This window comes from Fukomys damarensis, unplaced genomic scaffold, assembly GCF_012274545.1.
Source record: "Fukomys damarensis isolate Sample0158 unplaced genomic scaffold, DMR_v1.0_HiC HiC_scaffold_39, whole genome shotgun sequence".
NCBI lineage: Eukaryota > Metazoa > Chordata > Mammalia > Rodentia > Bathyergidae > Fukomys > Fukomys damarensis.
Window position 1 is genome coordinate 55,656,618 of NW_022900951.1, and position 16,921 is coordinate 55,673,538.

Consider the following 16,921-nt stretch of genomic DNA (forward strand, 5'->3'; position numbering starts at 1 on the left):
AAAAAAAAAAAAAAAAAAAAAAACAGAGAGAGAATGCTAGCTTCCAGGGCTTGTTGTGTGACAAAGAGGAGTTGTTTAATGGTATAGCTGTTCAATTTTGCAAGGTGAAAAAAGTTCTAGAGAATGGCTGCCTAACAGTACAACAATGCAGACATATTTACACTACTAAACTTTCCACTCAAAATGGTTAAGATGGTAAGTTTTATGCTATGTATGTTTTATCGAATTTTTAAGAAACAAAGATGGGATACAGCTGCATGGTAGAGCACTTGCCTAGCATGTGCAAGACCTTTGGTTCAATTCCCAGCACTCCAAAATAAAAGTTAACATTAAAAACTATTCAAGACAGCGAGAGACTATTTCACACCCACTAGGATAATTATAATCAAAAACACAAATAATAAAATATGTTGGCAAGGATGTGAAAAAACTGAATCCATCATATACTGCCAGTGGGAACATAAAGTGGTACAACCACTTTAGAAAACAATCTGCCAGTTCTTCAAAAGTTTAAACAGAGTTACCACATGACTCATCAAACAGTTACCACGTGATTCAGCAATTTCACTCTTAGCTATATACCTAAGAGAAATAAAAACACAAAAACCTGTACATGAGCTAGTTACAGTGGTATCGGTCTATAATCTCAGCTACTTGGGAGGCTGAGGGAGGAAGATTGAAAATTTAAGACCAGAAAAGTCAACTTACTGAGACCCTATCTCAAAAAATAAAAAGGACTAGGAATATAGCTCAGTGGTAGAGCACTTGCCTAGCATGTACAAGGCTCTTGGTTCAACCCACAGGATGGCCAGACATGGTGGCTCAAGTCTGTGATTCTTGAATTCTGGAAGGCTGAGGCAAGAGACCACAAGTTCAAGCCCAGCCTGAGCAATTTAGCAACTTAATGTGACCCTCTCTCCAAATAAAAATTTTAAAAAACAAAATAAAGGGCTGGGGCTATAACTCAGTGCAAGGGCCCTGTCTTCAATCCTCCATATCACACAAAAAAGTGACCAGTAATGGAAAATAAACTATATACAAACATCCATAGCATCATTATTCATAATAGCCAAAAAGTGGAAACAATCAAAATGTTCATCAAAGAATAAATGGCTAAACAAAATGTATATTCATACAATGGAATATTCACTCATTACAAAGTATGATATATAGATACATGCTACAACATGGATAAAACTTGAAAACATGATATGAAATAAGTCATAAAAGATCACACATTTTGTGATTCCATTTACATAAACTGTCCAGAATAGGAAAATTCAGAGACCAAAAATAGATTAGGGGTTGCCTAGGGCTGGGAGAGGAAGGGAAGGAAAGAAATCAAGAGTGTCTGTGAGGGTGAAGGGAAGGCAAGGACAAGGGGAAAAAATGAGAACCAAGACATGTCATGTGAAGGTACAAGATCCTAGTAATGAATGTAACTGTATTTTAGACCTAGATTGTACCAATAAACTCAATAAAAAAGAAAAAAAAAAGAGTGTGTGTGAATGGGTGTGAGGTTTTTTTTTGGAGATGATGAAAATGTTCTAAAATTAACTATGGTGATGAGCTACATTATGAAATACTGAAAACTACTGAACTGTGTATTTGAAATCGGCAAACTCTATGGTATGTAAATTATATCTGAATTAGCTTCCCCATTGCTGGGTACAATACTTGACACTTGCAGCTTAATAGAGGAAAAGTTTAATTTGGCTCATGATTTGGGGGTGTTCAGTCCATAGGAACATCATGGAAAAAGGCATGGTAGAATAAAGCTTCTTAGTTCATGAAAACTAGAAAGAAATCAGGGAAAACTATGCAGAGACAAATGAACAGGGAGGGACCATATATAATACCCAAGCCAGGCAGACAAATCCAGGAAGGTTCTTTACTAATCTAGGCATTTGTTAATCCAATGAAATTGACACATTGGGATCAATAGTCACAATATCTAAACAAAGCTATTACATATTTTAAAAGGAAGAGATGGACAATAAACTTTCTTTTTAACTTTCTCTATGGGCAGTCACAAAAATGGAAGTATTTGCCCAAGTAAATATTCCTAAAAGTATGTCAAGGAATTAAGACAATTTTCACATTGACAGACCTTCATTTAAACATTAGAAAAATTCCCATTTCCTCTGAAAAATCACCTCTGAAGGCTTATAATCAACTGAGTTCCCCACTACTGGGTAATTTCCTACTTTGCTACAAAGGGAAGAAAAAGAGAACTATTTTTGTAACTATAATGTGACTAGGACCTTATATGTGTTATTTTGTTTCTTATGCACAACAGTGAGAGGTGAAAATTATTACAGTATTAACTTCTTTTTTCTGGTACCAAAGATTGAACTCAGATCTTGCACTTGCAAGGCAGGTGGCAGCACCACTGAGCGAAATCCCCAGCCCTTACAGTATTAACTTTTAACAGATGAGAAAACTGAAGTGTAAAGAGGTTAAATAATAAATATTAAAATTGAGCACAAAATTTTCCCTTGGTTTCTAAAACTCTTTTCTTCCCTCAGTATGCCATTAAGCTTTAAAATAAAAAAACAGAGCTGAGTCCTATAGTCCTATAGTCCTATAGTCCAGCTACTCAGGAGGCCCAGGCAGGAGAATCCTGAGTTCAAGTCTTCCCTGGGCAACATTGCAAGGCTCTGACTCAAAAAAAATAGGCTTCTATATATACAGCAATGGTTAAACACAAAAGTATTTTTTACTTATACATTAGTTAAAATAACGACTCATCAAAACTTATCGTAGTTAGTGCCGGGGATTTAGCTCAGCAGTTCCACTGCCTGCCTTGCAAGCGCAAGGACCCAAGTTTGTTCTCCAGTACCAAAAAAAACAAAAAACAAAAAACTTATCATAGTTCAATCTGTATCACCAAAAAAATTATCATAAACAAAATTATCTTTATACCAACCTGAACATCCTGTATATCAGACACAGACTCCCTGTTGATATTTGCTATGTCCATGAAGAGTCTATCAATTGACTCAGGTATATTATGTGAATCATCTGTTATGATCAGGTTTTCAACAATTTCTGAAATAACAATGAATGATAAATGTGCTGTGAGCTATCACCATTGGTTAAATATACAGATTATTTGAAAACTTGTTCCTATATCTTTGGCCAAATTACTATAACATAAAGGAACTTGAAATAATCCTTAGGATAAAAACTGGAAATAAAGTTTCTTTTAGCTATGGTATGATACAGTTTTCAAATAAAATTCATATTTCCTGGAAGTCACTTGTTTATAATTTAATCATCATTACTCATTCTCAGAAAGTAAAATGCATTGTCTTTACAAAAAATAATGTTATTATAGCTAAATCTTAAAACTACAAAACACAACGTCTTTAAAACCAGGAAATGCAGAAATTCTGAAAGGAGTTGTGAACATGTGCTCTGTAAAACTCAAATATTTATTAATATTTTCAAGCATTAGATTGACATTAATTTGTGTTGGCTTGGAAGTCCTGCCCTTACTTTGTAAGGAAAAAAAATGCCTAATTAGAGCAACATTAACCAGTTATTGAATCTATAAAACTGATGTCACTGTTTTCTAAACTGTCTCAACACCAGATCTTCCATATAGCTAAATCTTATTAGGCCATAGAATTCCTTACAACCCAAGCATGATACACAATCACAACTGATGCCCTTCATATTATCAGAACTGAGGGGTTTTTCCCAAACACATGTAACAGAAATGTCCATAAACTACATGTCTCTAATTTCTTGCAACATTTCTGAACACCAAACTAAGAGGATGTTAAAATTCACAGCAATACTATAATAGCACCTTCCAAAAGATTTTTAAGCTGCTAAAACAGATTGTTTGGTGCTAGAGATGGAGTCTAGGGCTTTGTTCATGCTAGGCAAGCACTGTAGCACTGAGGTACACTGCCAGCTGCAATGAACAGTTTTTTTTTTTAAAAAATAGATCAGCTATCAAACTTAAGAAAACAATGAATTTTAAGAAACCATCAATCAGCTATAAACATTTTTCCATTAAATGTCAAAAAACAGATTCAAGTAAAGATTTCACACAGCAAATTATGTTCAAATGTTTTTTAGAGCACAAGAAATTTTTAGTACACACTAAACAAGTAGAGATATTAGGAAAAACATAACTTTTTTTTTGGCAGTGCTGGGGATTGAACCCACGGTTTCACACATGCTAGGCAAGCATTCTACAACTGAGCTACATGCCCAAACCAGTTACAAAATTCATTTTGGGACAGCATCTCACTATGTTTCACTGTCTCAAACTTGCAGATCTTCCTTTTTCAATTCTGGTGTATCTGGGATTGCAGATGCGTGTTACCACACCCAGAAATACCACACATACTTTGAACATTTTAGGAAATAAGACATATGGAAACTCCTATCTTTGTTATGCCTGACCTGGTTGAGACTCTCTAGGCAAATAGGCCATTCTCAATAAACAGGAACCACTAAAGAGCCACACTGTCCTGGATAAACAAAACAGATGGCCTTAAAGAAAATTTAGGACAGGATGTACAATCTTCCCAGTGCTAAGAAGTCTTATAGTATCTACACATTTTCATTGACTGTTCTGAGAATCTCCTCCACAAGCATTCCACCCCAGATTCCTTAAAACAGTACCCCCTACCCTCAAACCCTATAAAAACTTTCTTCCTCTCTGGCCAGTTGCTGACATCCTTCTTGATCTCAGCCTATCTGCACCCAGGTGGAATAAACTAGCCTTGTTGCCCCCATAAAGCCTGTGTCTGGGTGGTCTCTCGTGCATTGTTTGTCACAATCTTCCTTTCTCCTATAAATTCTTCTTTTTTTTTTTTTTTTTATACCGGGGATCAAACTCGGGACCTCCTTGGTAGGCAGGCAGTGGAACCACTGAGCTAAATTCCCAGTCCTCTCCTATAAATTATTTAGTGGAAAGAGTCATATAAAATATCTTGGACAGAAGTGGAATAGGCCAAAAATAGTCCAGGTCCTTGTGTACAATGAGGAAAGAATTGCCAAGCATACACCTAGTAGAAAGTAATAAGAAGCTAAATTTATTGAAGGTCATGGGAACTTGTGCTCAGGGATAGTCCACGCCAAGAAAGGTATAACACAGACCAATAAAAGTGCCAGGATGACAGAAAAGCACTGAACACAGGTCAAAAGTACCAAGAGCATCAGCAAAAGAAGGGCTAGCCGGGTATGGTGGCACACGCCTATTATTCCAGCACTCAGGAGGCTGAGGCAGGAGGATCACTGTGAGTTCAAGACCAGCTTGAGCTACATAGTGAGTTCCAGGTCAGTCTCAACTACATGGTGAGACCCTGTCTCAAAAAAACAAAACAAAAAAAAAACAGAGAAAAAAGGAAGGGCTGATAACACAGGCTTTCAGAATTTAAAGGGTAGACACCTCTGCTTTAGGTGCCTCCCACTGAATCTCTAGGTGTGATTGACAAGAATGGCTGACAGGGTGCTGAGTCATCTTAGGGGCTCTTAGCATGCATGCTTATCCTAGAATTCACTGATCTTAATTATACTTATGCTATACAGGACACATTTATGAGCCTGTAATGAGGTAGAAGTAGGGTAAATGTAACTGAGTCAGGAGATTCAATGCCCATGTGCTCTTGCTTGGAGCATCAGCAATCTCCTAAGTTTTTATCACTTTATTTTCTACCTCTCCTAGGATGATGGAAGCAGGAATAGCTAGAGGGTGCTGTTTTGAGCTAAATGAAAGAGTGTGACATTTCAGCTCCACTGTTTTTAACTGTACTAAGAGATATAGCTCAGTGGAAGAGTAATTCCCTTCCATGAGCATGGCTGTGGGTTCAAAATCCACAACCCAAGAAAAAAAAGGCTCTTCCAAGATCAGGTAAGTTTATATTGTGTTGGGGAGTATATATTATAGTCCTTGCTTGAAATATTGATAACATATTGGGTCTAGTAACGTAGCCTTGTAATCCTAGCTACTGGGAAAGCTGAGGCAGGCGAATGCCAAATTTGAGGCCATCCTGAGCAACTTAGGGAGACTTTAATCTCAAAATTTAAAAAGATCTGGGGATGCACCTCAGTAGTTGAGCACCTGCCTAGAATATTGCCCTGGGCTAAGCATACACAGAGAGGAGGGGGAGGAGAGGGAGAGAGAGAGGGAGAGGAGGAGGAGAGGAGGGGTAGGAAGGAAGAGGGAAATTGGGGAAGTTTTGTGGTTTTATTTTTTAATGGTACTAAGGATTGAATCCAGGGCCTTTGCACTAATATTAGGAGTACCTAGTATTTATAGGCATGCACCATCACACCAAATGAGATCAAGGAAGATTTTTAAATAATGTTTGTAAAAACTCAAATACTGTTTTATTTTAAAAGAGATATTTTTCTTTTAGTGGTATTGGAGATCAGACCTAGGACCTCCAGCATGCTAGACTCTACCATTGAGTTACACCCTCATCCCTGAAATGTATTTGAAAAAGAAACAAAAGCCCAATATAAATGTCTAATTTAAGTTTCTTTTTTAAAAAATTCTAGGATACTGTTGTCAAATACCAATCATAATTTCTGGTTACAGTACATGAAATTATTAGGATAATAATTTTGATTTGTGAAAGTTCTCTTAAGTGGTTAATGTTTTATATAACTTACTTTTGTCAAAATATTTCTAGTCCTTCCAAAACATTTTCAATGTCATTCAGTTGAGCAACTTGACTAACATGAGCAGAGGCCATGACAGCACTCCAGTCCTTTAGGAAGAAATGCAGTCAACAAAGATGAGAAGGTAGTAAAGATCACATAGCTGAATGAGAGTTACACTAAGGAAGAGATTTGCTTCTGGAAACTCAGCCAAAAAACGCTCCTGAGATGTGAAGACAATATGCTGCATTAAGATTATATTAAGCAAAATTGTGCTTTTTGGGCAAAAATGGTTAAATTATCTTCCTGGCTATTGAAATACCTATGATTTATAAGATAATTTCAATTTATTCAATTTTTAAAAGATTGATTCTAGTTAAAACTAGAAAGTAGCTCAATTGCAGCAGCCACGTTAATCAGTATCAATTCATTCTAATTAGACCACATTTTAGGTACAATGTAAAGAAAATAAACATTTTCCCTGTCCTTGAGGAAGGGAGCTTCTGTTAAGAAATGAAAAAATCTCTCAACAGCCCTGCCAAGACTCTCCCTGTGACCTCCATCAGCTCACCCAGTCATTCAAAAGTCAAAGCTGCTCTAAGACCTGCCAGGGTCAATTCAAAATGCTACTCCAAGTCACAATGATTATATGCAATTTCTTTAGTGAGAAAAGCATGGAGAAAATGAAAATAAAATTAATTTTTGCACAGTGCTTTACAGTCTCAAAGCTTTTTCATATGCATTCACATTTAATCTTCTATCTACTCTACAAGGAAGATATTTTAATGTTATAATACTTGGAAGCATGTACAAGGCCCTAAGTTCAATATTCAGCACTGAAAAAAAATAAAAGTAAAAGTAGAAAATTAAATTTAAAATGAATTTCTGAAGAGGAATAGAAAGTAGCAAGCTAGGACTTAAAATGAGGCTTTCTGATTTGAAATTCTATATTTCACACTGGTTATACTAAGAAGAGGGTGCAACAAATGACAGATCAAGATTCTGAGACAACTGAAAAACAGCAGAAAGAACTGCAGCAAGACTATTCAGAACATTATATTATGGCTCTGAAGAAAAACTTTTCTAACTATAGAATCTGGTTTGAATGAGAGCAGCCAAAACCTAAAAGTGTCAAAAGAGCATGACTCGCTCAAACAGGTTCAGTCAAACAATTTGCATTGCAAATCATAGTTTCTATCTGTTATCAAGAAGATACTCATTTTTTATATACAGTGTTCCAGGAAGTCCGAAATGACAAACTGGGTGTGGCACAAAAGAATGCGAAGAAGTCAGAATGCAGAAGTCAGAACCCTGCATGCACCATAGTTCGAAAAGACATATTCACAGTAATGTGTTGCAATTCTGAGCAGTGTGTCCTCATCAGAGAGGACAACTAAAGAAGGATGTAGGGACAATGACATAGCTCTACAGATTTAAAATCCTAGCTCTCAGCTTCCTCCTGTAAAGTGAAAGAGCTGATCTATCCATGCATCCAGCACCCCAACTTCTATCCCAAGAATTAGTATCTGTCTTTCCAGTTTGAAGCTTTAATGATGAGCCCAGCACAGTGAAGCCTCTCACAGTGTGGGCTAATAGGTGCAGTAGTTGAACCCCTCTGGCTCAGCACAAGGAAGCACACAAAATCCACAGCTGTCTGCTTCTGCCTCGGGAAGAAAATAGTAGAGGACCCTAGAATTTCTGGTAGTGAGATAGCAGATTAGGACATAGCAAAACTGGCTGGGGAAGCAGGTGTGACCTATTAATCACAAGATCCCACAATACATACGCTGAACAGTTCCCAAATTCCTGCACGGGGACTTCCAGTGAGAATTCAAGCAGAGTTTCAATAGGATGGCCTAGACCTAACATCAGCCTGAGGTGCAGGATCCCAGCACCACCTCTCAGGACCCATGTACAGAAGTTCTCTCAGGTTTCTTCTAGATTTGGACAACATAAAGAGCACAGAGGCCAGAGTTTGCCATCGGGACTTTCATCACAGTATCCCACCCTATTTTCTCCAGGGTGTCTTTTTATTGCTTTTTCTTCTTTTATTTGGCCCATGCTTGTTGTGCAAAGCCACTTTCTCCCTCTTCACTTTTACTTTCTCAAACTTGGTCGCAACTTTTTGCTCATTTTGTTCAATTCTTTGTTCAAGGTGAGAAGAAGCTGGAATCTAATTCCAAAAGGAAAGGCAAGCAATCAAGAACCTGGCAATGTTTAGTTGGTGAGCCACTTTTACAGAGAGCTACCTGATAACAGTGGGGAAAGTCAAGGAAATGAATGACCAGGCAAAGATGTTCCAAATAAAGGAATGAGACAAATCTTCTGAAACTGATGCAAAAGAAAGAGCTAGATTTATGTGACAGAGAATTAAAAATAACTCTCATGTAGATGCTCACTGTGGTCAAGAAAACAATGCATGAATTAAGTAAGAATTTCAACAGAAATATAAAATATTTAAAAGTACCATGTATTTCTCCATAGATATACAAGTGACCAATATTACTAATCATCATGGAAATGCAAATCAAAGCCACAAGGACATATTGCCTCATACCTCTGAATAATATGGGCAGCTAAGCTAGATAGCAATTAATATAAGTCAGAGAGGCACTGGGCTCTCAATGAAGTTGGCAGAAAACTAAAAACATCAGAATTGTGGGTGAAGATGCATCTGAAGAAGGCAAGATCCCAAGATAAAGTCGCAATAGCCAGATTTGCATACTTCTCTAAAAGATAAGCAGAACTTGGGACTACACAGTAATTAGTACCAGCCAGTCCCTTAAGTCCAGATGTGCATCAGACACCCAGGTGGGTGACCAGGACATCTGGACCCATCCCTTCCCAAAATGCTCCTGTTTTATATGTCGTAGATAAGCCAAGATTAATAGTGTCAGTAATATACCCTTGTAATGTGCCCCACTTCTCTACTGGATCAAAATTAGCTAAGTGGCTATACTTGTAATCCTATAGTTAATTATAGTTTGTATATATATATGTGCTACCAAAGCAAGCACAGGTTGATTATAGTTTGACCCACATTGTGACTTTGCTGTATAAATTACCCCAAAAATGGCCTTCGTGGCAACCCACATGGGACCCTTCCTGTCTCTGAGGATCTATTCCTATTCCCCAATAAACCTATCCTACTCTTCTTTGTCCTTTGGAGTTCATTCTTCAATTCCAGGGGACACAAACTGTACATCTGACATCTAGCAGGCTGGGAGTTATATTTTATGATGATGGCTACCATCTGAAAACAAAACGCAAGTGTTGATAAGATGAGAATGCAAAATGATGTGGCTGCTGTGAACACACAGTAGAGAGGTTCTTCAAAAAATTAAAAGTAGGCAGGCATTGTGGGGCATGCCTTAGTCCCAGTTAGTTACTGGAGAAGCTAAGACAAGAGGATCACTTGAGCCCAGGAGTTTGAGACTAGCCTGGGCAACATACTGAGACTCTGTCTCAAAAAAAGTTAAAAATATATATATATATATACCATATGATCCAGCAATTGTACTTTTGGGTATTATCCAAAAGAATTGAAAATGGGAATTTGAAGAGATATTAGTACTCTTATTTTCACTGCAGCACTATTCATAATAGCCAAGATATGGAAACAATCATCCACAGATGAATGAACAAAGAAAATGTGGTGTAAAAGCCAGGTCTGAGCACACACCTGTGGCCCCAGCTACATGCAAGGCTGAGTCAAAAAGGTCACTTGAGCCTAGGAGTTTGAGGCCAACCCGGGTAACACAGCCAGACCTCATGTCAAAAGAGAAAAAGGGAAAAAGGAAATATGATATACATATACAATGAAACACTTTTCAGCCTTAAAAAGAAGGAAATTCTGAAATACAGTATATGCTGACAGATGAAATGAGAACATTATGCAAAGTGAAATAATTCAACTACAGAAAGAAAAATCTGCATGATTCTGATATAAGGGGAAGAGAGGTAATTACCAAACCTGCTAGATATCCAAAACTCAAATTCATGTTCTCTAAAATCAAAGAATGAATTCTAGAAACAGAGGTTAAGAGTATGAAAAAATTATTGAGGGAAAGAAAGCTTCTATCTAAGAGAGACAGAAGGGGCCCGGAAAGTGGGTTGCCTGCTCACCCCATTTTTCAAAGATGTTTTATACAGCAAAGCCATGTGGTGAGTAAAATTGTAAGGGACAAAACTATAAGACCCAATGGAAATTTACAAGGGGGTCATGAGGTGGGGCAAAACCATGACCAACCAGTAAGATTACAAGTACAGTCACCCAGGTAATATTGATTAAATGGGGGTCAAAAGGGGAACAAGTCACATTGCAAGCGTACAAGGATTTTCAGTAAGGGTGGGGATCAGGGATATTTCCTGGAAAGGCTGAGTTAAGACCTTGGCTCCCACCCAGGTGATTGATACCTATTTAGAATATCAATCACTGCTATTTACCCCCAGGGGAAGCACAAAAGTATAGTAGATCCTCTTCTTTTACAATTCTGGCCTTCAGTGAAAGTGTTTTCATTGTCCTCCATGTTGGCTCCTTGCTGTGTTGGCTCCTTGAGGGGTGGATACTTGAGGGTGACTCTGTCTAAGATATCTAATTAACTTACCTATCTGCAATTAATTCCACTAAAATGAGATATCTACAATAATCAAATTCAGGGAACCAAAGAGTAGAATTAGTGCAGGTAAAACAGTGGAACTGAGGAAATCACTCCCTTCCATACCTTCAAATCTAAACAACACCCTAGGGCCATTCCTCCTTCCATCTTCCCTAGAGAGGTAGAGAATAACATAATGACCCAGGAGAGCTTTGCCAATCTAGACACCACACACCTTCGCCCTACTAAAACCTTATTAAGTGTTCTTGAATATGTACTACATCTCATAAATAACTTAGGATCAGAGTAAATTCTGGGACAGGCATACATGTTGAGAGCCCCTGATACGTCACAGCACCCAGTCAGTCATTCTGGTCTATCATACCTAGAGACTCAGGGGGAGGCACCTGGGTTAAGGTGCATAATCCTTTAAATTCTAAAAGCCTGACTTATCTGTGTGCCATTCTTTTTGCTTTTCTGCCATTCTGACACCACTGTTCTTGCCATATTTTTGTCAGCATGGACTTCCCATTAGCACAACTTTTCATGATCTTCAATAAATGTAGTTGCTTTTCACTTGCCATTTGGACTGCGCACTTGCAATTCTTTGTTTATGAAACAAAAGGGCCTGGAATATATCTGCTGAATTTTTCACACAGTAACAGAACGATTTGGAGATATTGAGGGAGAGAGGAAAATAGACAATAATAAATAGGCATAAAATTTCAGTCAAGCAAGATGACTAAGCTCTGGAGATCTGATGAACAACATTGTGCTTACAGCTAACAACAAAACATTGTTCACTTAAAGCACTGTTAAACAGGCTGGGGATATATAATATAGCTCAAGAGTAGAGAATTTACTTAGCATGTATGAGGCCCTGGATTTGATTCCCAGAACCATAAAAAAGACTGTTAAGAGAAAAGATCTCATAGTTAGTGTTCTTAACACAATTTTTTAAAAAGAAAGAAACAACACAACTCCAAAGGTAAACAGGAACTTAAAGTACGTTAAATCTCAAATCTGATGGTCAACTACTTCCCTACTTCACCATGTCTCTACTCCACAATGTCTCTACTCTTCTTGCCAAGGACAGAACTAGCTTAGGGCAAACTTAATACCACAGACTGAGCTCATCAGGAGAAAAAGCTTTGTAGTTTGGTAAGGCAATTTTCTGGGCAGCAGGATGACAAACACAGACAATATCATGTTAATCATAAAAGAATTTCCATCTTAATTCCGGTGAGGAAACCCAGCCAGTCACATTTAGGGCACTAAAATTTCCCAACTAAAGGACAGAATGATCTGGCACTGAACAAACCTATGAGTAGGAGGACTGTCTCCCCAAAAAAGGCACAACTCTGTCCTGCCAACCAAGTGCACATTGTATAAATATTACAAGAATCTAAGTATCTTTCACACTACTATAAATGAAAGGCCCATAATTAAATGCAACATGCCAAACCAATCTTACCCCTAAACATCTATTTACAAGGAATTTGTTTGTTTGTTTTGGGTACCGGGGATCCAACTCAGGTCCTTTTCCTTGCAAGGCAGGCGGCAGAACCACTGAGCTAAATCCCTGGCCTACAAGGAACTTGTATATAATACAGTTTTATTCTCATTACATCCTGTTACCTTTTGTTACCCTTTGTAGCTAAATCCTTCTGTTTTTTACTAAGAATCTTCTATTCAGCTAAGATCTGGTTTGTTTTGGTTACCATGGTTATCAAAAGCTATTTCTATCTATTTAAACAACCTTAATTCAATTAATAAATGAATTTCTGTTCACTGAGTGTTAACAACATATTAAGCACTGGAAGACAAAAGTAATTATCTAAAATACTTTCCCAGTAGATTCATATCTAAATCAGACCAGAAACAATGCACTCAAAGGTTGAGAATGAAGAAGATGGACTACAACAAAACAGTGGAAGACTGAAGCCAATTAGCAAAACCGATTACATTGTAGCAACTTTTACCTAAGAGGTCTTTAAAAGAATTCAAATTTGATTCAATTGTCTTTGTGGTATCTTATCTCTATAGCATACTAAACTACACAAAATAGAGTCAACCTTCCATGGATCTGTGGGTTCTGCATATGCGGATTCTAGCAAGTGGTGATAGAAAATATTTGGAAAAAGCAGGGCGTGTTGGCAAGTACCTGTAATAGCAGCACTTAAAATGCTGAAACAGGAGGATCACTTGAGCCCAGGAGGTTTGAGACCTTATCTCAAAAAAAATTTAAGTAAAGAAAAATGTTTAAATATGTGGGAAGCTCACATAGCTTATATACAAACATTATGCCATTCTATATAAGGGATTTGAGCACCCAAGAACTGACAGATTATATATGTAAAATAAAACTTACTTGCAAAAAAGGTCAAAAGCTTAATGAAATCAAAAGACAGCTAATTTTTCATACAAGGTATCTTTAGTCTTTCCATTCCTAACAGAATGCACTAGAGGATATTATTGAGAGGATTGCTAAGCAAAATATCATAAACAATTAAGTGCCCTGTGATTTTTTGTTTGGTTAGTTGGTTTGGTTTTTTGAGACAAGGTCAGTACTTGGATTACAGGCATGTACCACCACGCCTAGCCCTATGGATTATTTTTTATAGTGATGGAAAGACACATAAGAGGTTTATCTGAGCCCATGTATATTTTCAAATAATCACCAAAAGAGGCCAAATTATCATCATCATCATCATGAAATCATGATTAAACCCAAATCATGATCAAGTAAAAAAAATGTCCAAGGGGCTGGAGATGGTAAAGTATATGCTTAGCTGAGTGTGCCCAAGAAAAAAAATCTAGCCAGGTGTGGTGGCACACACCTGTAATCCCAGCACTCAGGAGGCTGAGGCAGGAGGATCACTGTGAGTTCAGGACCAGCCTGCACTACATAGTGAGTTCCAGGTCAGTCTCAACTACATAGTGAGACCCTGTTTCAAAAAAAAAAAAAAAAAAACAAATTCCAAATCAATAAAAAACATGGTCATTCTTCATGATAGTGTTGCTATCCTTGTGAACAATATCAGTGAAACAGACAAAAACGATTTTATTCATTCACTCAATAATCACTTAATGATAGGTACTTTGCTAAGCATCAAAGATATAAAAGGAACATGAGAAGCTCAGTCATTTCCACACAAAATATATGTGGATACACACATCAATCAAACATTTTTTTAGAATTCTAAGTCACTTTAAAATGCTAGTAACACACTCTAATTTTATAATTGACTAAAATGAAGCATAGAGATCAGCACTATCAAAAGCACAGCCCTGAAGAGAATCCAAGGCAACTGCACCTTTCTATTTAACTGGCATCTACATTTCTCCTTGTAAAACTTAATCCAACAAACATTTACTGAATTCTTGGTATCAGGCAGATTCTGGTCATCTTTCTTGGAATATAAAGATAAGTGAGCCAGCCTATAACATCAAGAGCATCACACTATCAAGAGAAATTAAAATATAATGTCACAAGACATGGTGGCACATGCCTATTGAACCTAGCTAGGGCAATTTAGTGACTTAGCAAAACCCTGTCTCAGAATAAAACAATAAATTAAAGGTCTAAGGATGTAGCTCAGTGCAAAGGCTCTGGCTTCAATCCTCAGTACCATAAAAAAATGCAATATAAAACATGCAACAGAAAACACCATTAGAAAGGCATGTAGAAGGGAAGGTGTGAAAGACATTGTAAAGCCAGGTGTGGTTGTACAGGCCAGTAATCCCAGCACTTGGAAGGCTGAGGCAGAAGGATTACAAATTCAAGGTCAGCCTGGGCTACATAGCAAGACTTGTCTAAAAAAAAAAGAGGAGGAGGAGGAGGGAGGGAGGGAAGAAAGGAAGGATAGATTACATGGCACAATAAGCAGGTTCAATTCTGTTGGCCAATTTCTTCATTTCACAAACTGTTAATTCTACCTCATAGGTGCACACAGGTGCTCAGTGAATATATCAATAAGATTTCTGTACAAGATATATAGTAGACATGCTCAGGACTATAAAGTATGTGGCTCTTTCTTGGGACATTTTCTAATAACTGCTATTCCTAACCGGACAATCCCACTGTGGCATTTAAAAGAATGAGAAAAATATTTCAGGGAGGTTTCCAAATAAAGGTCTCTGAGATTCAATGAAAGCCAACTATCTTGAGGGTGTTTTCCTACTAAACTTTTTAAGTCTACATCTGTACTGTCTAACATGGTAGTGACATTGAGCTCTTGAAATTCTGAGAGTCCAAACTGAGATGTACAAGGGCTGGGGTACGGCTCAGTGGTAGAACACATACATAGCATATCTGGATTCAATCTCCAGCACCATAGTCAATCAATCAATCAATTTTAAATTGAGATATACAATAATTATACAATATATACCAGTTCTCAAGGACTTAAAATGAAAGATGTAAATTATCTCAGTAGTTATGTATGCTGATTACAAGTTGAAACAATATTTTGGATTACAACTATATTTCACCACAAAAATAGACCCATGTGGAACACAACAGGGCTCATTTTCAGGGGATGGCTTTTCTAAAATCATGCTAAAACTTATTTTCCTGGTAGGTCTTATTTTCAAGGAAATAGGGAAATACAGTATTTTTTTTAAAAATTAACTTCACCTTTTTTTTTGCTTTTTTAGGGTGGCTACCAGAAAACTTTAAATTAATTTGTAGCTCACATTACACTTCTATTGGACAGAGCTGGTGTTGATTATATACTGTGATTATTTTTTGAACATTTGATAAAAACAAATTAGCTAATATCTTCCTTCCTACAATATTCATAAATATTAACATAAAAAGAAAATATAAACTTGGATATTCTAATATGTCATAGGGAAATTATGCAACAACAAACACAAAAATGTTAGACAGCTATAGAAAGGAGAATACAAATTTGTCTCCAGCCAGGCACAGAGCTATAATCCCAGTACTCAGGAGGCTGAGTCAGGAAGATCATGAGTTCACACCAGCCTGGACTACACAACAAGACACTGCCTCAAAAAGAAAAACGAAATGTCTCCAAACTAATTATAAGAAAGGGAGTTCCTAAGCTTGATAAAAAGTTGCCATTAAGAATAATTAACCCTGATATTGAGAAGGGCCATTAGGCTAAAATATCTCAGTATAAATATTCTAATATTCTTCAACACCAACTTTTTTTGCTATTTCATATGCTAAATTCCTTCTGTTTTTGACAGTCCTGGTGTCTGCAAGATGAGGGCCTGAGGGATTTAATCATACTGGTGGGACAGCTTAGGAAATCCATACGACTAGTTTTTTTTTTTTTTCTTCAGTACTGGGGACTCAATCCAGAACCTTAACACTAAGCTACATCCTCAGTCCTTTTTTATTTTTCATTCTGAGCTAGAATCTCACTAAGTAACTAAATTGCCCAGAATAAACTCTAATTTGGAACCCTCCTGCCTCAACCACCCAGAGTGCTGGGACTATAAACTTGCTTCACCAGGTTTCTATTGTTTCTTTTTATTATTATTAAGTTTATCGGTACATTTCAGGCATACAATATGATGACATTCATCATTGGGAATTTGTATATATCTTGGTTCTTATTTTTTCCCCAAGGATTTGGGCCTTTCCAAAATCTGTCCTGCACAAAGGCAATTCAGTACTTTATTGTTTTTGTGGTTTGTTTTGTTTTTTTTTTTTTTTTTTT

The 16,921-nt window shown here is 37.1% G+C and overlaps 1 protein-coding gene across 1 annotated transcript in view; it reads right to left on the minus strand.

Moving 5' to 3' along the window:
* The window catches only part of Tex11 (testis expressed 11), a 478,576-nt gene that overhangs the window by 450,134 nt on the left and 11,521 nt on the right, over window positions 1-16,921 (minus strand). The window contains exon 3 of the mRNA XM_033760433.1: window positions 2,930-3,051. Within this exon, the coding sequence (XP_033616324.1) occupies window positions 2,930-3,051 (122 nt within the window). The remainder of the gene's footprint in view (window positions 1-2,929; window positions 3,052-16,921) is intronic.